Source organism: Micropterus salmoides, unplaced genomic scaffold (genome assembly GCF_014851395.1).
Source record: "Micropterus salmoides isolate LMB-PRFRI ecotype aquatic unplaced genomic scaffold, ASM1485139v1 Ms_hic_scaffold_1, whole genome shotgun sequence".
NCBI lineage: Eukaryota > Metazoa > Chordata > Actinopteri > Centrarchiformes > Centrarchidae > Micropterus > Micropterus salmoides.
Window position 1 is genome coordinate 3,669,803 of NW_024040040.1, and position 23,158 is coordinate 3,692,960.

The 23,158-nt window shown below is 41.6% G+C and overlaps 3 protein-coding genes across 3 annotated transcripts in view; 2 read left to right on the forward strand and 1 right to left on the reverse strand.

Moving 5' to 3' along the window:
• The window catches only part of LOC119896748 (NLR family CARD domain-containing protein 3-like), a 172,154-nt gene that overhangs the window by 130,976 nt on the left and 18,020 nt on the right, over positions 1-23,158 (forward strand). The window lies entirely within an intron of this gene.
• Positions 1-23,158, reverse strand: part of LOC119916213 (NLR family CARD domain-containing protein 3-like) — a 795,320-nt gene that overhangs the window by 28,710 nt on the left and 743,452 nt on the right.
• Positions 1,579-17,026, forward strand: LOC119900694 (zinc finger protein 2-like). The gene is made up of 3 exons (XM_038715912.1): positions 1,579-2,018; positions 8,220-9,146; positions 16,116-17,026. Exons 1-3 carry the CDS (start codon positions 1,847-1,849, stop codon positions 17,015-17,017), a joined length of 2,001 nt encoding a protein of 666 aa, XP_038571840.1. The 5' UTR covers positions 1,579-1,846; the 3' UTR covers positions 17,018-17,026.

Consider the following 23,158-nt stretch of genomic DNA (forward strand, 5'->3'; position numbering starts at 1 on the left):
TTATTGCTAAAAACACAATAAATCTTAATACACCTTATTTATTTGATAAACATATTATAGCAGTGAGTGCAGCAGTAACGTCAGATCCTGTTTACGCTGGGGAGAAGGTTGTTCATCTGAAAGTTAGCCCCTGTTTTTATTTAAGCACTAAGCGGACTAGGGAGCTCGATTTGGCTGTTGGCGAGGGTCTAGTTTAAGACCCCTAGTTGCTCCAGAGGCGTGTGACCTCTGACACACATACAGTGGATAGAAAAAGTCTACACACCCCTGTTAAAATGCAAGGTTCTTATGATGTAAAATAATGAGACAAAGATAAATCATGTCAGAACTTTTTCCACCTTTAATGTGACCTATAATGTGAACAATTCAATTGAAAAACAAATTTAAATCTTTGAGGGCATCACCTGTGCACAGCCCTCTTCAGATCACCCCACAGATGTTCAGTTGGATTCAGGTCTGGGCTCTGGCCGGGCCGTTCCAGAACATTAATCTTCTTCTGTTGAAGCCAAGCTTTTGTGGATTTGGATGTGTGCTTTGGGTCGTTGTTGTGCTGAAAGGTGAACTTCCTCTTCATCTTCAGCTTTCTAACCGACGCCTGAAGGTTTTGTGCCAAAACTGCCTGGATAGTTGTCACATGTACCACACAGCCAATACTTGCCAGAAATTCCTGCAGCTCCTTTAATGTTGCTGTAGGCCTCTTGGAAGCCTCCCTGACCACTTTTGTTTTCGTCTTTTCATCAATTTTGGAGGGCCGTCCAGTTCTTGTTAAAGTCACAGTTGTGCCATATTTTCTCCACCTGATGATCACTGTCTTCACTGTGTTCCAGGTATATCTAATGCTTTGGAAACTCTTTTGTACTCGTCTCCTGACTTATGTCTTTCAACAATGAGATCTCTCTGATGCTTTGAAAGCTCTCTGCGTTCTGTGGCTTTTGCTCAGAGATGCAACTAAGAAAATGTCAGGAAAATCCTCCTAGAACAGCTGAACTTTATTTGTGATTAATCAGAGTCACTTTAAATGATGGCAGGGGGTGTCTTCTAGTTAACCTGAGTTTGAATGTGATTGGTTAATTCTGAACACAGCCACATCCCCAGTTATAAGAGGGCGTGCACACTTATGCAACCAGGTTAATTTTAATTTTTCCCCCTCGAAGATTTCAGTTTGTTATTCCATTGAATTGTTCACATTATAGGTCACATTAAAGGTGGAAAAAGTTCTGACATGATCTTATTTATCATAAGAACCTGGCATTTTAACAGGTGTGTGTAGACTTTTTGTGTCCACTGTAGCAATTGTAATTCAGCTAAATGAAGTAATATAGATTATAAATGTTCTATGTTTATATTTACTCCAGTACTTTAGCCACAATTTAAAAACATTACATAATAAGTTCATTAATAAGTACAACAATAAATACATTTTTCTGAAATTATGCTTTTGTACTGTTTACTTTTACTTTATTTTGTGGTATTTCTAGATTCAGTAAAGATATGGGGTTGGGGGACGCTTTTATTTTGAAATAAAGTTCAGAAGTGGTACCGGAAGCATTTTAGGTGGTACTTCCTGTGGCTAACATGCTAACATTTTCCTTTCTGTCACCGTGAGATGCAGCCGGAGTTCAGCAGCAGAGCCTGCATGTGAGGATCAACGTGTTTAAGTGGACTCTGTTTAAACTTTCGGGATGTTTCACCTCAGACTCATCTCCTGTTAGCCAAGAATGCTAAAGGAAGTTAGCTTGTCAGCAGGAAGTAGCCGGAGCCGGAGCTCGGCCTCACAGTGTGTATTTTATCAGAGTGAGCTGCGTGTCTGTAACGGAGTGTGTCTGGAGGAAAAGCTGCTGTAAACATGTCTAAAGTCCAAACGCTGAGAGCTTTTGTCCAGCAGCGACTAAGTGCGGCTGCTGAAGAGATATTTGAGCTGTTTGAAAGAACGATAGCAGAGTACGAGGAGGAACTTTGTGGACAACGCAAACTACTGGACGCTGTTTTCAAGCCTGAAGTCCGGTTACACAGAGCAGGTTTGTGCACTTTACTGCTTATTCTCACTGGAAACTGCCTTTACTGCAGTAAAAGTATGTGAGTATTATCAGCAACATGTACTTACAGTATAATAATATTCTTTATCTGGGTAGTTGACAAATAGGCAGTAAAAAATATTTTCTTGTAAAACACCATTATTGAAGAAAACAATCATATTTACGTTGCGTTTTTTTTAAATATATGGGTCACCAATTTTATTCATTCTTTCCCTCTTTGTTTTTTGTTTACTTTTTGCTGAACTACACTGTAAATGTGTCCTGTTGTGTGACATAAAAAATCTTTTAAAAGTCTTCAGCGATATACAAACATGAAAGAGATTCATCTTAATTGTAAGACACTTTTTTCATATACTGTTATTTATTGGAAATGAAATTTTGAATAACACTATATTTCCCCATGAATTGGACTTGGACTGTTTGTATAAAAGTGAGTTAGACTTTGATGTCATCCTTTCAAAACTGTTGAAAAGTTATACAAATTTATGATGAGTGATGACTATACCTCCCTTGATGAAATATTGTTTTTATTAAAGATATTTGAGATAAAAGAACCAAAATGTGTGTTTATGTGTGTCATACTATAGGACACTACGTCACACTAATGGTGGTTGTCAGAATCAGTTTTATTGCCAGGTATGTGTACACACACGAGGAATTTGACTCAGTGCAGTAATCAGAGTGCAAATGATGCAAGAGTAAACTATTCTCATTATGTACGTGTTGAAGGTGGATGTGATATACAGGTACACATGTACACAGTGTGATGGATCATAGTGCAAAGGATGCTGGAAAAAATAAATAAGACCTGTGATCTTATGATCTGAGGTAGGTGTATTGGTATACAGTATATACAATATGACAGTATGAACAGCACAGAAATGGAGACTGGTGAATAAATAAATAAGCGTTTGCCAGTAAACAGGTGCTGAATAGAGTTACTGGGTTATTGCACAGGAATTGTTCCTGACACTGTGAGTCAGAGTCAGCTGTTCATCAGAGTGATGGCTTGTGGGAAAAACTGTTCCTGAGTCTGTTGGTTTTGGCGTACAGTGCTCTGTAGCGCCTACCAGAGGGGAGGAGCTGGAACAGGTTGTGTCCGGAGTGAGATGGATCTGCAGTGATGTTTCCTGCCGTTTCCTGACTCTGCCCACATGGAAAGAATCTATATAAACATATATGTTTTGATATAGGTTTTTAATATATGTGACATATGTAAAATTTGCCGTTTTCCTATAATATGTGTACATATATACGTGCATATATGTTCACCTATATTATAATAATAATAATAATCTTTATTTGTAGAGCACTTTTCAAAAACAAGTTACAAAGTGCTTTAACAAGTGTAAAGAATAATACAAAAAAAAAAAAAGATAAGAGCATGAAAATTTGATATAAAATTAGTAAATACAATAAAATAAAAGGGATAAAATAAAGTCAAATACGATCGGGAAAGGCTCTCCTATAAAAGTATGTTTTAAGAAGGGACTTAAAAGAGTTCACTGACTCAGCCGACCTGATTTCCTCGGGCAGGCTGTTCCAGAGCCTCGGGGCCCTGACAGCAAACGCTCTGTCCCCTTTAGTTTTCAGTCGAGACTCTGGAACAGACAACAGACCTCTGCCCGAGGATCTCAAGGTACGTGCTGGTGCGTATGGGACTAAAAGGTCAGAAATATAACAAGGCGAGAGGCCATGAAGAGCTTTAAAAGTGATCAATTTTAAAGTCAATTCTAAAACATACTGGGAGCCAGTGTAATGAAGCTAAAATAGGAGTAATGTGGTCATATTTCTTTGTTCTGGTTAAAAGCCTGGCAGCTGAGTTCTGGACAGTCTGGAGTCGATCAATAGATTTTTGGGTTAAACAGGTGAAAAGGCTGTTGCAATAATCCAGGCGTGATGAGATGAAGTCATGTAAAATGGTCTCGGTGTCCTTAAAAGTTAATAAGATCGAATTTTTGCTATATTTCTAAGTTGATAAAAACATGATTGAACAAACTTTGTAGTGTGCTGCTCGAAATTTATATTACTATCAAACCAAACACCAAGGTTCTTTGCCACAGGCTTAATGTGATTTACTAGGGAACCAGCAGATGGCAGTATTTGATTTGCCATCTGCTGAGACCCGATGACCAGGATTTCTGTTTTGTCTGAGTTCAGCTGGAGGAAATTATTTACATCCATTTTTTAACTTCACAAAGGCAGTTGTTAAGTGAACTCAGCATTCCAGGGTCTGTGGATCTGACGGGCAAGTATATTGTGTGTCATCAGCATAAATATGAAAAGAAATGCCATGTTTATGGATAATATGTCCAAGGGGAAGCAGATACAAGGAAAACAAAATGGGTCCTAAGACCGACCCCTGAGGCACACCATATTTAACTGGACAGAACGAGAGACATAGTTGTTTACAGACACGCAAAACTTCCTATTTGACAGGTAGGATGAAAACCATTCTAGGGCAGTACCAGAGATTCCCACCCAGTGCCTCAGTCTGTCTAACATGATGTTGTGATCAATGGTGTCAAAAGCAGCGCTAAGGTCCAGGAGTACAGGACTGAGCACATACCTTCATCAGCAGACATTAAAAGGTCATTGGTGACTTTAAGCAGGTAGTCTCAGTGCTGTGGTACTTCCTAAAACCAGACTGAAACTTTTCAGATATTTTATTTTCCAGTACAGTGAGCGGCTGTTTGGACACAATTCTTTCTAGAATCTTTGCAATAAAAGGCAGTTTTGAAAAATTTAAACTCAATTGTTGCTGGTGAGGGACCTCTGAGTAAGAGGCCACGGGGGTAATAGAGGCTCTGATTGACACCACCTTATTGGTAAAATAAGATAAAAACAATTCACAGTCATCATTACTTCCAGCTGAGGCACAAGGAGGGGTTGGGTTGGGTTTACCAGCTGATCCACAGTCTTAAACAGAAACCTGGGATTGTGTTTATGTGTAGTAATGAGTTCAGAAAAATAGTGTGTTCTCGCATCCTTACCATGTTATTGTAGTTAATTAATAAATCCTTCAGACTGAGGTAATGGACTTGGAGACTGGATTTTTTCCATCTGCGCTCTGCTTTCCTGCATTCCCTTTTCTGTCATTTATCCAGGGTTGCTTACTAGCTTTAGACGTAGGCCTAACCTTTAGAGGAGCAGTAATATTTAGTGACGACAAGCAGATATGATTGAAGTGATCGACCAGATTGTTGGTGTTGGTATCAGACAGGTGTTGGCTTTGGCTCTGAAAGAATGCGCAAAACTTTGAAACACTTTGTTCATTAAAGATGCGAGAACACACAGAGCTTGGTGAGGCGGCGTGAGTAACAGGCGAATCGCAGCTAAAAACAATCCATCTGTGGTCAGATATGGTCATGTCCACTAATTCCACAGAGGAAATGCTGACACCCAGAGTAAAAACCAAGTCTATGTCAGAGGTTGCACGCCTTTGGAGCAACAATGGGTTAAGTGTCTTGCTCAGGGACACAATGGTCGATGTCTCCCACACGAAAGGCAAGCATCTTATTTATGTGCCACCACCACCCATAAAAAGAAGTGGCCATATTTAAAAAGTTAGTTGCATTAACATTGTTGGGGTCATCAACATGAAAATTAAAATCGCCACAAAGAACAATTCTGTCATAATTTAAAACCAGAGTAGATAAAAATTCAGGAAATTCTGATAAAAATCTTCCAGGCAGTTTTGGGGGGCGATAAATTATAACAAATATGATAGGTTGCAGCCCTCCAAGTTTAAGAGTGAGAACTTCAAAGGAGTTAAATTCATCACAGCGTACTTGATGACATTTAAAATTTTTCCTATACACGCTCACTAGCCCACCACCACAACCACTGACCCTCGGTTGACTAAAACAATCATATTGAGGCGGACACAGTTCAGCTAGCTGGCTATAGTCATTCATTTGCAACCAGGATTCAGTTAAAAATATAAAATCTAGATTTGCAGACAAGATAAAATCATTTAAGATAAAAGTCGTATTTGAAAGTGATCTCACATTGAAGAGAGCCATTTTAAATGAGTTTGTTCTGGGTGCTGGAGTTGGTGCAGTTGTCCTAATCCTTAAGAGATTACTATGATTTCTGTGTGGGATGTGCACATTTCGGTTTACTGGTCTATGCGTGATGATGACAGGAATAGAAGTCTTTGGAACAGCGCTGGGAGCAGACGGCTTTACATGTCAGCAGGTGGAGACAGTTGTTAGTGGCAGTGAGGCAGAGATCTGTTGAGGGACCGGGTGTGTCCAGGTGTGCTGCATGAATGATTAGTCATTCACGTAAGTCATGTGTGGACCGCACCACATGCTGTATGTGAGCAGCTAACATTTCTGAGCCCCGTTTGTTTGGGTGAAGTCCGTCTGTCTTAAAAAGAGACATTCTTTGCCAGAAAATATTAAAATTATCCACATAACACACAGTGAGCCCTGTAGGCGGACTGGAGCCATTCGTGGAGGCCAAGGAGTCTACTGAAGCGGCCAGCACCGCGACCGACTGTGGGAATGGAACCAGAGATAAAAACGGACTTTCCACACTGCTTTAAAAAGTTAAGAAGACGGTTAAAATCTGATTTTGTCAGCTCAGACTGCTGAAGAGCTGTGTCATTTGTTCCCACATGGACTATCACTCTTGTGATGGAGGACGGGAGCGACGGCATCAGGTCCTGGAGTTTTTTTTAAATGTCAGCCGTGGCACCAGGGAAGCAGTGAGTGGTAGCGTTAAAGAAACTGATGTTTCTGGTTATGGAGTCACCAATTATTAGTGTGGTTGGGAAGAAAAGAGGACGAGGAGATGCCGGTTGTGGGGTTCCAGAGCAGGACTGATCAGAATCTGCTTCAACACTGCGTGCGGACTGAGGATGGAGTGTGTGAGCTGCCGAGTGTTGTGTTGGAGTAGCAGTAACAGACCTGAGAGAAGAGCTACCCAACGGTGGAGGGTAGAAACGGCCTCCGGAGCGTCTGAGCGCAGCCTCCTTCCAGATCCTACGTCGGGAAGCGGAGGTTTTATGACCGGGCAGTGCAGGAGATGTAGCCGGTGAAGGAGATGCAGCCGGTGAAGGAGATGCAATAGTGTCGGCAGGCACTGTCCACCGAAAGAGATCCATATCAGGGAGACTCAAAGTCGCAGGTGCATCCACTGGATGGACCGGAGTGTCGTTAGACAGGGCTGCATAGCAGTTGGAGAGGCCGATGTGCGGAGGACAGCGTTAATTAACAAAAACACAAAAAGCACTACGGAGCATCATCCTGAGGCAGCCATCTGCGGTGCCATCTTGGAAGTAGAGTCCACCGAGGCCCACTGTATGATGGTGGGGAGCTCTCTGACGAAGCCGCCAATGGATGGCAGAGGGGTGGTGGCGGACAGCGGGATGGAAACATCGCCAGAGATCTCACCGGAGAGAGCCCCCTCGAGGCTGGAATCGTCCAGTAAAGGCCAGGGTCGATGGAAGGTTGGAACGGGGAAAGCGGGGAGCCGCTGGGGGACCCGTGGAAGGAGAGGGTGGAGTCGTCCAGTTCCTGCTCCTCTGGCAACATCCTCCCGATCGCTTCGTCCAGCGAGTGTGTGCCACACTTTCTCGTCGAAGACGGCAAAGTTATCCGCCCGGTGTTGACGCTCCTCGGGGGGGAGGAGAGCACAGTACGGGCAGCGTGAGTCGGGGGTGAGCGTTCGTCCAGCATTCGCCGGACCAAGGCAAGCCTCACATCGGGGATGGAGGTCCCCCGGCAGCATGAAGCCCGTCTCACAAATTTCACATAGCCGGATGGTGGTGGCCTCGCCCCGCTCTAGCAGGCAGGTAGGAAGACATCGCTTCTGCAGGTAGATTCTTCTTCTTACTTCTACCTCTTTAGACTTCAAGCTCAGTGCTGAAGAAAATAGGGAACCGAAGGCTGGGTCTCACCGTTGTGCGTGTGTGTGTGTGTGTGTGTGTGTGTGTGTGTGTGTATTTATATATACAAAGTGCGGAGGTAGGAGAGGTGCGTAGACTAAAATTCTCAGTGCTGCGCAGGTATGCGGAGGGGTAAACCCAATAGCAATAGCCTTAGAGGGCGAAGCCTATACGAATTAGAACAACCCATTCATAATATTAGGCCTGTAGTTGTGTCAGTGGTTTAAATGTTCGCAGGAAGTTGGAATTTTCTAAAATGTGTGTATGTATTTCATTATTCTCCACAGATGTCCAGCTGCTATTGGTGACTAAAGAAGAGGTTCCCCCTGAGCAGCAGGAGTGCAGACCCCGGCTAGACCAGGAGGACCCATCAGAGCCCCAACACATTAAAGAAGAGTGGAGCTCCAGTCTGGACCAGGAGGACCCATCAGAGCCCCAACACATTAAAGAAGAGTGGAGCTCCAGTCTGGACCAGGAGGACCCGCCAGAGCCCCCACACATTAAAAAGGAACAGGAGGAACGCTTGATCAGTCAGGAGGGAGGGGAGCAGCTTCAACGTCTGGGGGAGGCTAATTTCATCAAATTCACATTCACTCCTGTCCCTGTGAAGAGTAAGTTAGATGAAGAGAAACCTCAGTCCTCACAGCTTCATCAAAGACTAACTGAGCAGATGGAAACAGAAGCTGATGGAGAGAACTGTGGAGGACCAGAACCAGCCAGGAACTCTGATGCAGATGGACATTTACAACCGGCTACTCATGACAAGATGTCACACTCATCTGAAACTGAAACTGATGAGAGTGATTGGGAGGAGACCAGAGAACCTGAGTCAGGTTCAAACCCTCTGCAAAACAGTGAAGTACCTGTAAGTGATCAGGAATTTTGTACTGGAAAAACATCAAGCAGCTCCTCTGAATTTGCTACAAGCTTTGGCCACGAGGGATGTCTGCAGGAGCACAGTGGACTTGAAAAAACCGGAGAGGAGCCACTTAGTTCTGTCTGTGGTAAAGGATCAGTTTTAACCAAACACTTAACAGGTCATACAGGAGAAAAACCTTTTAGCTGCTCAGTTTGTAAAAGAAATTTCAAAAACAGAAGCAGTTTATCCAAACACATGAGAACCCACACAGGGGAGAAACCGTTCAGTTGTTCTGTCTGTGGTAACAGATTCACACAAAAGTCAGATGTGAGACGACACTCAACTGTCCACACAGGTGAGAAACCCTTCAGCTGTTCTCTCTGTGGTAGAAGATTTGCACAGAGGTCAACTTTGACCTTACATATAAGAGTTCACACAGGAGAAAAACCCTTCAGCTGCTCAGTTTGTAAAAAAAGATTCCGTGACAAAAGCTATATGTTCAAACACATGAGAATCCACAGAGGGGAGAAACCTTTTAGTAGCAGCGTTCGTTATAAATGTTTTGGGATCACAGGAACCTCACAAAGGTGAAGAGGTCATATAGGATCTTAATTGTCATGCTAGTCATTGAACTCAGTTTCCCAGTATCCTCCAAAGTAGGGCTGAATGATTTTGGAAAAAAATCTAATCAATTAATTTTTAAGCTCTTTCCCTTCTGTATTATTCAAAACGGACAAGCAGTAAATCAGTGTATAGTCTGACCAACACAATATTAGCTAGATCAAACATCCACTGTTCTTTCTTGTGAGTCAGGCCTGTGTTAGGATGAAATTAGGTGCATGAATTATTATTATTATTATGAGCAATGGTGGAGAAGAAGTATCAAATTATAATAATATGAGAAAGATAATTTGAGTCAAGTCATGGTATTAAATATGATATATCATCAGGTCGACCTACAGACCACAAGAAAAACTAACTCACCACAGTGTGCTATACAGGAAGCGATCAATACAAAACACACAGTTCAACCACCAATTAAAGCGTCCATATCTTAGCTCAAATCTCCCAGGAGTCCATCTTTCTGTATCCCAGTAAGCAAACAAAAAATACTCAGTTTGAGGTTCAATTCAAAAGTTCGCCAATGAAAATAAAACCAAGTGACGCCTCTCGTGTTTTATAGACAAGCTTAGTAATTCTCCAACAACACCAGAGTTCCTCCGCAGCCTTCGATGCTGGTGAGCAGCGCACTGGCTGTAACCAGGCTGTAACTCAGGACAGACTGGGCCGTTTGGTTTGAAACGCTGTTTCACAGATATTTCCTGAGCTAACTGGTGGCTGTGTGTGTGACGCTGGCGCCGATTGCCACAATACGCTTACCTTACTACATGTGTCTTTCTGTTGTGCATTTTTCCTGTCCATCAAAGCAACGGATGGCACGATGATTTCACCCACCACCACCAAGTTACCCGCGTTGGCGGCTGCTACTTTCATTCCCTGTGTGACACTAAAGTTTATGTAGTGTCAGCTTCTGTCAGCTTCTGTCAAGCTTAAGGACATTGTACAACAAGAAGTCAAGGTACAGCATAACGTGCAAATTTGATGCTTTGTCTGCAGACTGGTTTACTCTTGGGTGTCATGTGACCAGAGTGTAATCGCAGCCTTGGCGATTAGAAAATCTCGTTTTATTACATCGCGATAATATCGCAAATGCAATTTACCTCTCAGGAGGACACCGGCCTGTTTTGACGCCACAGCGGCCTCCCAGCTTGGCCTGCTCAGACCGGACAGCCGCTTAATATCCTGATGGTCAACATGTTGTTTTAAAATGTGATTTATAAATGAAATGACTTTAGTTACCTACAGACATCACAGTTTATTTCTATTTGAATGGACTCTCCTGGTCTTTGCTCTCATTATGTGTAAAACACGAACAGTTGATTCTTAAACTGCTCGGACTGTCTTTGAGTTTTATCGGTCAGATCTCAAGTCTTTGTTTCAAACTTTGATTTTACACAGTTGGACAGCTGATGTGTTGTATTTGTTGTATTTAGTTGCTTTTAAATCAGAGGTTTTGGATTTTCTAGCCTTTTCCGGACAGTAATCAGATGCCATGTGGATGTTGAGAGAGTTGTTGGCTGCTGTAATCATTCTTCAGCTGGGTGTCTTCATCCGGGACTCAAGTATGTTCATTGGAGTTGTTTTGTTGCAGCAACAAATGTCCAAGTGACTGCGAGACATACTGCTCAGCAAGGAAACCCAGTCTGTGGAAACATGAAGGGAGTTTTGTTTGATTTATCTTACTCAGACTGCAGAGATCAATGTAAAGTGATTTGTTTCTCTCCCCCGAACACATTTTTGGTTCAAATGTATGGCTGCTCTTTAGCAGCTTCATGGTTATTTTCTCACGGCTTAAACATATTTTCTCATTTGTTTTAAGGAAAATCTTAATAACAGGTGTAAATACATACATAATACATTAATTAACATTAACATTAATAACATTAACATTAATACATTAATTATAAAATTATGATGTGTAATCCATTGGAAGTTAGTAATAAAAATGTTTTAATACTTGATAATTTTTGTGTATCATTTGGAAACCAAGTAGTTATTGATCTATAAATAATATACATTATATGTGGCATTAATTGTAAAAGATCGAAGCGGATCCAGGAAGAAGTTGGTGAGACTGAGATGACACTGTTAGACTTCTTTCAAACATGGGGGCGGGCTGCTAAACAAACATTTCATTAATCAGACAATCCACCACTTTAAAGGTAAAGTATATCAACAATCAGTACAATCCCTCCACTAACGGACCTCGAAGACGACCACTGTTTTACCGATAGGTCCTGAGGAAGGCCAAGTGAAACCGCAACTGCAATAAAATGTATATTACAAATGGTCTACTTTACCCACTACTGAAATACAAGACATTGAGAAGTACAATAATAATCAGAAGATTCATAATCAGAAGAAGCTTTATTGCCAAGTAGTGTTTTACACCTATGAGGAATTTGCTTTGGCGATAAGGTGCTACACGTAGACAAACATACAGTTGACATAAATAAGTCTAGAAATATATAAATATGGAATAAACAATGCAAGTTATATAAGAATAATAAAAAGAACAGCGGAAAATAATACAACTATTTGCAGAGCACAATAAACATAATAAATAAATATAATATAGTAAATACATGTTGCTTTTGTACTGTTTACTTTACTTTGTGGTATTTCTGTATTTACTTCAGTAAAGGTTTTTCTACCAGAATACTTAACAATGCCATATGGGGAGTTGGTCGCTTTTATTTTGAAAAAAGGTTCAGAAGTGGTACCGGAAGTAAATGTCCTTCCTGTTGCTAAAATGCTACATTTTAGCGCTACGTAGCGCGTGAGTTGAGCCATAAGAAACTGTCAGAGTTCAGCAGCAGAGGCTGCATGTGAGGATCAACGTGTTTAAGTGGACTCTGTTTAAACTTTCGGGATGTTTCACCTCAGACTCATCTCCTGTTAGCCAAGAATGCTAAAGGAAGTTAGCTTGTTAGCAGGAAGTAGCCGGAGCCGGAGCTCGGCCTCACAGTGTGTATTTTATCAGAGTGAGCTGCGTGTCTGTAACGGAGTGTGTCTGGAGGAAAAGCTGCTGTAAACATGTCTAAAGTCCAAACGCTGAGAGCTTTTGTCCAGCAGCGACTAAGTGCGGCTGCTGAAGAGATATTTGAGCTGTTTGAAAGAACGATAGCAGAGTACGAGGAGGAACTTTGTGGACAACGCAAACTACTGGACGCTGTTTTCAAGCCTGAAGTCCGGTTACACAGAGCAGGTTTGTGCACTTTACTGCTGATTCTCGCTGTAAACTGCTGGGAAAGATTCACATCATAACATTTATATTTGAAAAGAAAATGCTCAACACTTAATTTCCTGCATTCTGGTGAATTCTTCTGCAAACATTTCTGCATCAGTTGATCAGTTGAAACGTCTTTAATTATATAAAGGGAAACAGAAAATTCTTACTGCAGGTGACCATTCAAAATATAAAAAAATGCATAGTCTATGTCCCACTTTTCACTTAAATAACCCCCCCAATTGTTGTCACAACAATGTGTTATACACACAGCAGGTTTGTACACTTTACTTGTTACTCTCACTGTAAACTGCTGAGCAGTAGTGATGTTGATGCCACAGGAGTAAACTGGAATATTCACACCCTCACTGCATTACTGTGGTGCACTTTGAGACCAAAATGAGAGGCTAGCTCTATGAAGTTTGTGCTGCCAGAGGCGGGCGATGGTGAAAATCCAAAAGAAGCAGAGCATTTGAGCCATCAAACAAATACAGCGAATGTTTAGCTGAGCTGGTTTATTTTCTTAATACAGGTTCATTTCTTTCGCCCTGCATCCCTGCATATTGGCAGAGTCTGCAATACGCCGTCTGTTTGCTGTAATACACAGATAATTAGTATACACGTAGACTTAACTTGGCACAAACAACTTTGCTAACTCTTCCCCGTGAGGATGTACTACTTGAGATAGGAAAGCCAGAGATTGCTGACCTTAAGAAAGACTCCCTCCTGACCGGCTTTATGGATGTGGCCTCCTGCTCAACACCGAAGCACCAGTCGACCTGGGCCCAGGTGGTGGTCCATGGTTGCAAGAGAGGCCTGGGCGTGGCCACTTCGGTCCAATCGGCGGATGTACCTGTGGCTCCATGACGTCCTGACTTGGAACTCCTTTCTGTGGACATTGCTTTGCTGTTTTTTATTTTTAATAGGCCTATTTAATTGCAGAGCTGCTTGCAACGCATATATATTCCCAGCATCTTCTCTCAGTCACTCACACTCTCCCTCTCTCTGTGGCTGCCCGCCACAATATCAACGCTGCCCGCCACAGATCGATTTTTTCGATTTTCTTCTACTAGGCCTATTTAAAATCCTATTTGATTGCAGAGCGCTGTAGCACATTCGCGCAGCACTTCCTCTCGCTCGTCCCTCTTTCTCTCTCGCTCACCCGTCCCTCTCCCTCATGAACACAGCTGCACAAATCTATCCAACACAACGCTGTCAGTGTCGGAGACCCAGCTTAAAAAAGCAAGCATGTAAGGAGCCTAGCTAATAAGGAGAGCTGAGTTAAAGTTTTCGAGGCTAGCACGCTGCATATTGCATCGGGCCACTGTTATTGTCGAGCCCTGACTCAGACATTAATGTCTAAACTGCTGCCAACAAAAGTGAGTACACCCCTCACATTTATGTAATTATTTGATTATATCTTTTCATGTGACGACACTGAAGAAATGACACTTTTCTACAATGTAAAGTAGTGAGTGTACAGCTTGTGTAACAGTGTAAATTTGCTGTCCCCTCAAAGAAACACATCACACAGGCATTAATGTCTAAACCGCTGGAAACAAAAGTGAGGACACCCCGTGTGTCATTCTGACAGAAACACTGTTAGTTTAAAATGTTAGTTCTAGAGCTGCATTGGAAAAAAACTGACATTGCAATATTTTTCTCTTCTGCTATATAAGAAAAAAATACAGGAATTTTCACCAGATCACTTCAATAGCTGTATTTGAAAAGAATTAATCATCCTAGAATTATTGGGGTGAAAATTAAATTAAGCTGAAATATTTCTTTTTAGTCTGAATACTTTTTTTTAAGTGCAAACCATCCTTTCTTGAGTTTTAATGTAGTAAATATTTTCCAAACAAAATTTAAATTAAAATAAAAGAGCAGCTATACACCAGACACCCGAGGGGTTTACAAAGGTTGCTTTCTTTTTGCAACTAAATCCACGGTTTCAGTGGTTTTCTCCTGTTCCTTACTCATTTTCAAGTTGTTGTCAACAACTAATGGGGGCGGGGGCATATTTTGGCTATATGTATGTTTTTCAATGATATGAATCAAATTTTCATTGCCTTATTGTTAATGGGCTCAAATCTCACTTGTAAATGAAGCACACGCCTGTTTTCTCCGTTGCTTGCATCAGCCACTATTCTGCTTTTCATGTGGCGACTCCGGGTCAGATTCAGCCCTGTACGCGCTCCCGAGCCTCTCAGACTACAGCGACAACACGCCAGCTAACAACATGCAGGCCACTAACACCATAAAACAACCGTCTCACAGCAAAACACAGGCTCCACGTAAAGATACAAAACAACAATAAAGGTTTATGTGCTGAAGCCCATCAGAACAAACAGGTTCAGATGATATCGAGTAAGAACAAAGTGAGCATTAGTAAAGCTGGAGAAACACAGAGAAAGTCATGTTATCTCGCCGGCTAGCGCCAATGCTAATGTTATCCGGTGCAAAGTTAGATAACGTTAGCTTTTCATATTAGTTCACCAACTAACCCGTGTTACTATCCTGTGCACCACTGTTGATTTAGCCTACAAGAATGGATGTAACGTAAAAAGAAAATGTGGAGCGATTTGTTTACTAACGTTAGCCTATAGTAACGTAGCCAGGAGCAGCCAGCTAACGCTACAGTAGCTGCTTCGTAACGTTCCATGTAGGTTTATTGTGGTTTTACCGATACTCAGGTACACAGCTTCTCCACCTCTCAGTTGCTGTAACTAACGTGACCCACATAATATACAACACTGCAACAAAACGGTCACAACAACACAGCGGAAGAGCCATCCACTATCACTAGTTACAGTAAAGTTACTTACTGCGGTCTAACTGTTACAAAGTGTGACACAATCTTATAATATTCAGTCCAGCTCACCACCCGTTTCATTATCTTCCAATATATGTAGCTGTGTTGACATTGCTGAGCCTCCGGTGAAAGATACACAGATAGCGAGCTAACGATGTAGCAATTTGGCTAAATGCAGTAAATGTACCGTGATCGTGTAACGAGCATGGATTAGTTCAACCTGCAGCTAATAAAACTTTTACTGTAACGTTGCAGTGGGAGTTTACCTGAGTTTCCAGCTCTGTCTGTTCTCCCTGTCTGTCTATAGCCGCTGTCACTCTGCCTTTTTTCAGGAGTATTGTGCCGATATGCGGCTCGCTGCGCTGAATGAAAGGTACGGCGCCGGTGTTGATCTGCCTCTGAGAAGGGAACCTTGAAGTAACAGAGCCTGAACATGTCTGAGTGAAAAGCTACAGCCTGCACGCAGATGTTCCTGCGTTTATTGCAGGATTTCTGTCTGAAAGCGGTTGTGTTTCAGATTATGCTACACGTACGAGCACACACCTGTTTGCAATCTTAGAACCGCACCGCTAGTGGCCGCTGGAAACTACATAATGCCCCTACATAATGTTAACAGGAAGTTATTTTTCTAAAATGTCTATGTATTTTATTATTCTCTGCAGACGCCCGGCTGCCATCGTTGAGTAAAGAAGACGTTCCCTCTGAGCAGCAGGAGAGGAGCCCCAGTCTGGACCAGGAGGACCCACCAGATCCCCCACACATTAAAGAGGAACAGGAGGAACTCTGGACCAGTCAGGAGGGAGAAAAGCTTGAAGGGCTGGAGGAGGAAGAAATCACCATGTTCACATTCACTCCTGTCCCTGTGAAGAGTGAAGAAGATGATGAAGAGAAACCTCAGTCCTCACAGCTTCATCAAAGACTCACTGAACAGATGGAAACAAAAGCAAATGAAGAAGACTGTGGAGGACCAGAACCAGCCAGGAACTCAGATCCAGATGGACATTTACAACCAGCGACCGATGACGAGACATCAGACTCTGAACCTGAGACTGATGGGAGTTGTGATTGGGAGGAAGCCAGGGAACCTCAGTCAGGTTCAAACTCTATGCAAAACAATGAAGAATGTGCTACAAGCTTTGGACCAAAGGAATGTCTGCAGGAACACAATGGAGCTCAAACAGGAGAGAAACCACGCAGTTGCTCAGTTTGTGATAAAAGATTCTTTGGGAAAGACTCCTTCAGGACTCATATGAGACTCCATTCAAAAGAAAAATGTTTCCACTGCTCAGTTTGTAAAACAAGTTTTGTTTCCAGAAGTCATTTGTCCATACATGAGAGGATCCACACTGGGGAGAAACCATTTAGTTGCTCTGTCTGTGGTAAAAGATACTTCTGGATGGACTCCTTAAAGACTCATATGAGTCTTCATTCAGAAGCAAAACGTTTTAGCTGCTCAGTTTGCAAAAGAACTTTCAGTTTTCAAAGCAGTTTGTCCAGACACATGAACATCCACAAAGGAGAGGAACCATTTAGTTGTTCTGTCTGTGGTAAAACATTTTACTAAAGCCATATCTGAAACAACATTTGATTCTCCACGCAGCGGAGAAACACTTCAGTTGTACCGTCTGTGGAACAGGATTCGCACAACAGGAAGACCTGAATAGACACGCGACTGTCCACACAGGAGAAAAACCCTACAATTGTTCTGTCTGTGGCAAAGGATTCGCACGAAAGGACGACCTGAAACGGCACACAACTGTCCACACGGGGGAGAAACCTTTCAGTTGTTGTGTTTGTGGCAGAAGATTCACACAAAGCTCAACTTTGACCTCACACCTAAGAGTTCACACAGGAGAAAAACCCTTCAGCTGCTCAGTTTGTAAAGCAAGATTCAGTAACAGAAGCAATTTGTCCACACATATGAGGACCCACACAGGAGAGAAACCTTTCAGTTGCAGCATTTGTGATAAAAGATTCTCTAGGCGCTATTATTTCAGAAACCACAAGTGTGCTGGTGAGAGCAGCGGAAGTAAATGAAGCTTTAGAGAAGCTTGTTCACCCGATTCCTACTGAGGGCAAGACACTGATCAGTTCAAAACTGTGACACATGCTGATTCTCAATTTTCTTAGTTATCCAGTAACTGTAAATTAGATAAACCAACGTTAAATCAACGTTAAACTTTTTTGCAACTGGCCCCACCGGGCCAGTGGATTTGAAACTTACTGTCCCTCCCTCCAAAATGTATTTATCAGTGTTACAACCAACTTTTAAGTTATGTTACTTTGTTGACATGTTGAATCATTTATTTTATATATATATATATATATATCCTGGATATAAAAAAACTAAACTAAAATGTAATCACAGTTAAAATTATAAAAAATGAAAATGGTAACAAAACAATTTACTTTTTAAAACAAAACATCCTAACAGACTCAAACATGACGTGCTCTCTCTCCGGCTGACAGCCATTTAATAAAAGATTTTTACACAGCAGCAGACACGAGTCGCCTCTATCCTGATTGAAAGGTCACCATGGTAGCGACTTGTCAATTACCTTGTAGCCCCGCCCTAAAGCCTCCCCTGCTTCCTGGTCTCTGTTCCTCTAAACGGGACCATAATTTACTAAATGAACATCACGCTGTGCAGGAAAGTGTTTACTGAGGGAATAAATCAGCTGAGAAGAAGAAACATTTTACCGTTATTTCTAATGGAGCCGGACTTTGTTTTGCAACCAGTGGAGTCGCCTCCTGCTGTCCGTTACAGAGAACGCAGGTTTAAGTTCACCTCTGCATGGTTTCACTTCACAGAGAATAACATTTGACAACCACTCGTCACGTCACTACAACTGTTGATTGGCCAACGGTGCGCGCAGTGAGCAGCAAAACAACTGCAGGATGTTAGTTTGTAATGTGATTTTTTTGTTTTTTTGTTTTTTTTTTGAGGGGACAGCAGATTTACACTGTTACACAAGCTGTACGCTCACTACTTTACATTGTAGCAAAGTGTCATTTCTTCAGTGTTGTCACATGAAAAGATAGAATCAAATATTTACAAAAATGTGAGGGGTGCACTCACTTTTGTGAGATGCTGTATCTGTGTGTTTTTTCGGTCAAATCACAAGACTTTAGACAAACTTTGATTTCACACAATTGGACTGTTGCCTTCAAAGCAGAGGTTCAGAGTTTTCCTGCCTGTACAGTATGAAATAACTTCTGTTATTACTTGTTGTTTTTATACCTTTTCTTTTTATTGTACTAGTATGATACTAGTCTGTCCACATGTGTAGTGTTTAAGTTGGAGCTGAGGAGTTGTTTGATTGTGTGTTTGATTGTTCCTCGCCTCTCCTTGAATGTCCATTTAAGGGAGATGATCTCTGTTTCTCAAGACATAGACATCCAGAGCTATTTTAAGAGTCCATCATCCTCCCTTTGCTCTTGGCCAGATGTTAAATACTGAACTAGGTGGGAGAAACTCTTGTCCAGTCTTTTTGTAATACATTCTCCAACGTCAGCAGTTTGTTGTAACTCTTTTTTTTTTTTCTCAGATGCTGTATGTATGTGTAGAGAGTTGTTAGTTGCTGTAATCTTTCTTCAACTCGTTATCTTTGTCCCGGGACTGGTGGATGTTTGTTACAGTGACCAACTTCCCAAGTGACGACATCCCTCAACCCCGACTCGGCAAGGAAACCCGGTCTGTCGAATCATAAAAAGGGAGTTTTGTAGAAAAGAGACTGTAAGTTTGGAAGACCCCACTTTGTCTAACTCAGACTGCTGAAGCCTCAGATTAACTTCACAAAGCATTTTCTCCAGTTAACATCGGCCTCGTTTCAGCTCTGGGACACATTCCTTTAGTGATCAAGTCATTTGGAAGAAACAAGTAGATGATGATGATAACTCCTCATTAACGAACAGGTTTCTCTGCAGAACATCTCTTTCCAGCTCATTCCAGTCTGTTTTCTAAAATCAAGTTTGCGACCTTCTTCTGTCTTGTTTCAGGATAAAGATTCATTTGGAGAAGATTTTTAAAACAAGTTAATGTTTTACTGGAAACTTGTTTTAATATTCTCACAGCTTGAACATGTTTTTTTATTATCAGAAAATGTTTTTAAAACTCTAACAGTGTATTTTAATGACTTTTCTGTTGATTCATAATGTGAATACCTTGTAAAACGTTTTGTAAAACATTAGAAGTAAAAATAAAAATGTGCAATGCTTTAAATGTGCTAATTTATCAGTTGGAAAACCAAATCCTTTAGCTGCTCTGACTGGTCAACGATTCGGCAGCAACTCGGCTCTGAAGAGACACGTGAGAATTTACACACTGCTATTTCATTTCAATAAATCTTGCATGTTATGTGTGTGGCTACTGTTTTCTATTTTTATTAGTTTTCCAACATTTTGTAAAATTTCAGCGGTGTTGGTTTTCTGTCCCATAACCCCCAGCTTCTAACTCTCTGAAACATCAGGAGAAGAATAAAAACAGGATGTGTTTCGTTGCTAACGACTGAATAAATGAATAAATGTGAATGGTTGAAAGCTCCGGTAGGTGATGAGTGACAGCTGGACGGTCAAGTGAACTTCCAGATATGTTTTTTCCCAGAAGACACCGCGCACAAAACATGATGAAATTAATCTCTTGGGGCCGTTTTATTATTATTATTACTATAAATGCATATTAACAGGAATCATAGTATTAGTTGACTATACTGTATAAGTATAGTAAATATTAACATAATGTACACAGATTTTACCTGTTTGTGGAGCGCGTTCCGTGCAATCTAGAAGTTTTTGTCTGTTCCTGGAATTATAAATTGGCTACTTGTGGTGCTCCAAGAGATAGATTTAGCACTGCTAAAACGCCCATCAAAGTTAAGTCCCAAATAAGCTCCAAATGAAAGCATGTTGCTCTGATAAAAAGCTGCTCCATCACCTCCGGGACTGGGCTTTACGCACTGACCCAGGACTCACACATGAACCGGGATCAGCGTGCACCAGAGTCCGGGGACGCGGGGCCTTTAGCGGGGGTGTCGGTGCTCGCTGTTGCTGTCATAATATAAAGTTTGTCTTATAATAAATGCAGGGCTTTGTGCGCGACATGTCTGTGCCAGCCTCACCTAAAGGTGTGGGGCTGTGTCCATTTGGGCAGCCAGTCTCAGTGCTTCAAGCCATCAGCTTATGCTCTTCGTTGTTTGTATGCAGTATTTATTTACCATACATTCTTTGCTCATAACCTTTTCATTTGAAGGTAGACATTTTATTAAAAGCAAACCCAAATAAAAGGCACCTAAAGCTACGATAAAATAGTCCAAATACAAATCAAAGCATGTTTTGACTGCTCAAACATTATGTAGGCTGTATAAAGTCCGTGTTGCTCAAATATAAACACCAAAATTAATGTTTCAAAAGTTGTTTCTGTTACAGTGGGTCATAATATATCTTTTAGTTTGTCAGTGCATTTTGTGGTGTTAGGAATTGTTTTTCTGCGCATTTCCGCACTAACTCAAAACTTGTGTACATGTACACCACCTCCTGAGCAGGCGTAGGATTTGAGCGTGCCGTACGCAAACATCCATACTGATAAATCTCAAAGCCACCGTGGTTTTGGGTGTACGCTGGAAATTTGGTGTACACACTTTTCATAAATGAGGGCCATAGTACATGATATCCAGCTAAACTAGTTTTTTGTGACTGTGGAAACTGAGTTTATGGTCACACAGCATACACAGTAATAGACTTTAGACTGCTGATGTTATATTGGAAATATAGACTGTTATCTAGATATTTTCAAGTGTTGCTGCCTTGTTATGTTTTCTCCTTTAGATGTGACATAGAAGAATTTACTACATCATTTATTTTCCTCCCATAGTTGCAGTGTGGATCATTGGTGACAGCTATATCCAGCATGGTGGCCAGAGAGCTGCAGAGAGCTTAGGAAGCATCTTCACCCTGCTGGACGTCTCTTGGTCTGGTTGGCTTCTCCCCTTCTTTTCCCTTCCCTGCGAAGAGGTGCACCATCAGATGTCCTCATCATGGATGGAGATCAGCTGGCAGATAAATAAGCAAAAGGAGCAACAAGAACAAGAGAAGAAGTAGAGTCATAAAATATAGCAAGGCTGAGGTTAAAAGAATAATCAAATCAGAAATGAAGATGAAATGTCAGGAAGAGTTGGATAGAGATAATATGGGCTGAAACCAGCAGTTGGAGAAATCAAGAGGAAGCAAAAACAGAAAGGAGCAGGACGTTATTTCAAGAATGAAGTTTGTTCACACCTGTTTGAACAGGACTTCAAAGTCCTGTTCAAACAGGTGTCATGTCAGGTGCAGGTGTCATGATGTTCAAACATCATGACACCTGCACCTAAAACCTGTTTGTTAACTTCAACCAAACAAGAAAGTAACCTGATCCTGTTCCAGCCCCTCCTGCCTGCCGCCATTACAGGTGCAGCTCTGAGTGATTCCAGGAAACAGCTCACCTGTGTTGAAGCTTTTTTCTCTGCTGCCGTCATCAACACTTTGGACGCTTTGAGGAAACTGTAAGTTGCTTTGTTTGATAATTTAACAACAAGTTTGTCTTCAGTCTCCTTAAGGTTTGTTTCTTGCTGTCTAATGTTTGTAGTATTTGTTCACTTCTTATTTCATTAGAAAGTTTGGAGAACTCATGTGTTTGAAGAGAAATTTACATGTTGTTGGATTATTGATTTACTGGAATCAAATAATCTGATGTTTATGTAAAAAGCAGACTGGATCAAGTTTAACAGATTAAGTGAGGGGAAAGTGAAAGTAGTGAATATTCAGGGTAGGAGCCACAGAGTTTGTTGTCTATCCATGCTCTTCACTCGTATTGGCACTTGGGAGTTTGGGTGATCTCGGGAGTGAAATTCTCTGTTGACCTCATTGTTTATCTACAGTGGAGCATTTGTGTTGTCTGGTGCCGTTGTGTTTTCTCTGCATGGATGTATGGAAACGGCTGCTAAGTGGAACCCTTGTGCTGTGAAAGTAAATGGGTTAAACGGTGTGACGGAAATGTGCTGAACTATCACTGTGTGCACGTCATCAGTTTTTCTACTGTGTTTAGCCTACTGCGGCTGTTTTTCCTTTATCGACATTCAGCCGCAATATACAGGGCTCGAGTTACCTGGGAGCCAGTAGGAGGGTCTAAAATCAGCATCTGTGGCGCTCACAAATAATGTAGTTTTTATTGAAGATAGCAGGCTAAAACATGTTTTCCAAACAAACTGCCACCACGTGACGTCATTATGACACCACATGACGTCATGATGACAGGATGGCTGCATTTCTCCACCAGGCAGCCTCTACAGGTGCAGTACAGTGTTGGTCTAACTGTAATGCAGGTTGGAAGAAGCCACTAATCGCCAACATTATCTTGTGTTGATTAGAAAGCTGTAGTTTTAGACTAGGTGAGTTACTATGCTGCCATTTCCAGCGGGATCTACAAGCCAATCTCAGCTGCTATGGAGGATGCTAGCCCTGCTGCTGGACCTGATGTAGCTGCCTGTGTTACCACCACAACACACGTTGTCGTTGTCTAATGTCGATAAGACTTTTATGAGGATGTTTTATTGTTGTCTTATTTAATCTATTCTTTCTTTTGCCTTTGTGAGCTGGTTTGGGTCTCTCACGCTTAAAAACAAGAACAGGCTGCAATAGTTAAGGTGTGTGGCAAAATTTCCCACAACCCTCT

Excerpts from the sequence above, each read along its gene's own strand:
- LOC119900694 (XM_038715912.1), top strand. The coding sequence starts at position 1,847 with ATGTCTAAAGTCCAAACGCTGAGAGCTTTTGTCCAGCAGCGACTAAGT. Across the intron at positions 2,019-8,219 it reads AGTCCGGTTACACAGAGCAG|ATGTCCAGCTGCTATTGGTG; the intron begins GTTTGTGCACTT and ends TATTCTCCACAG. Across the intron at positions 9,147-16,115 it reads ACACTCAACTGTCCACACAG|ACGCCCGGCTGCCATCGTTG; the intron begins GTGAGAAACCCT and ends TATTCTCTGCAG.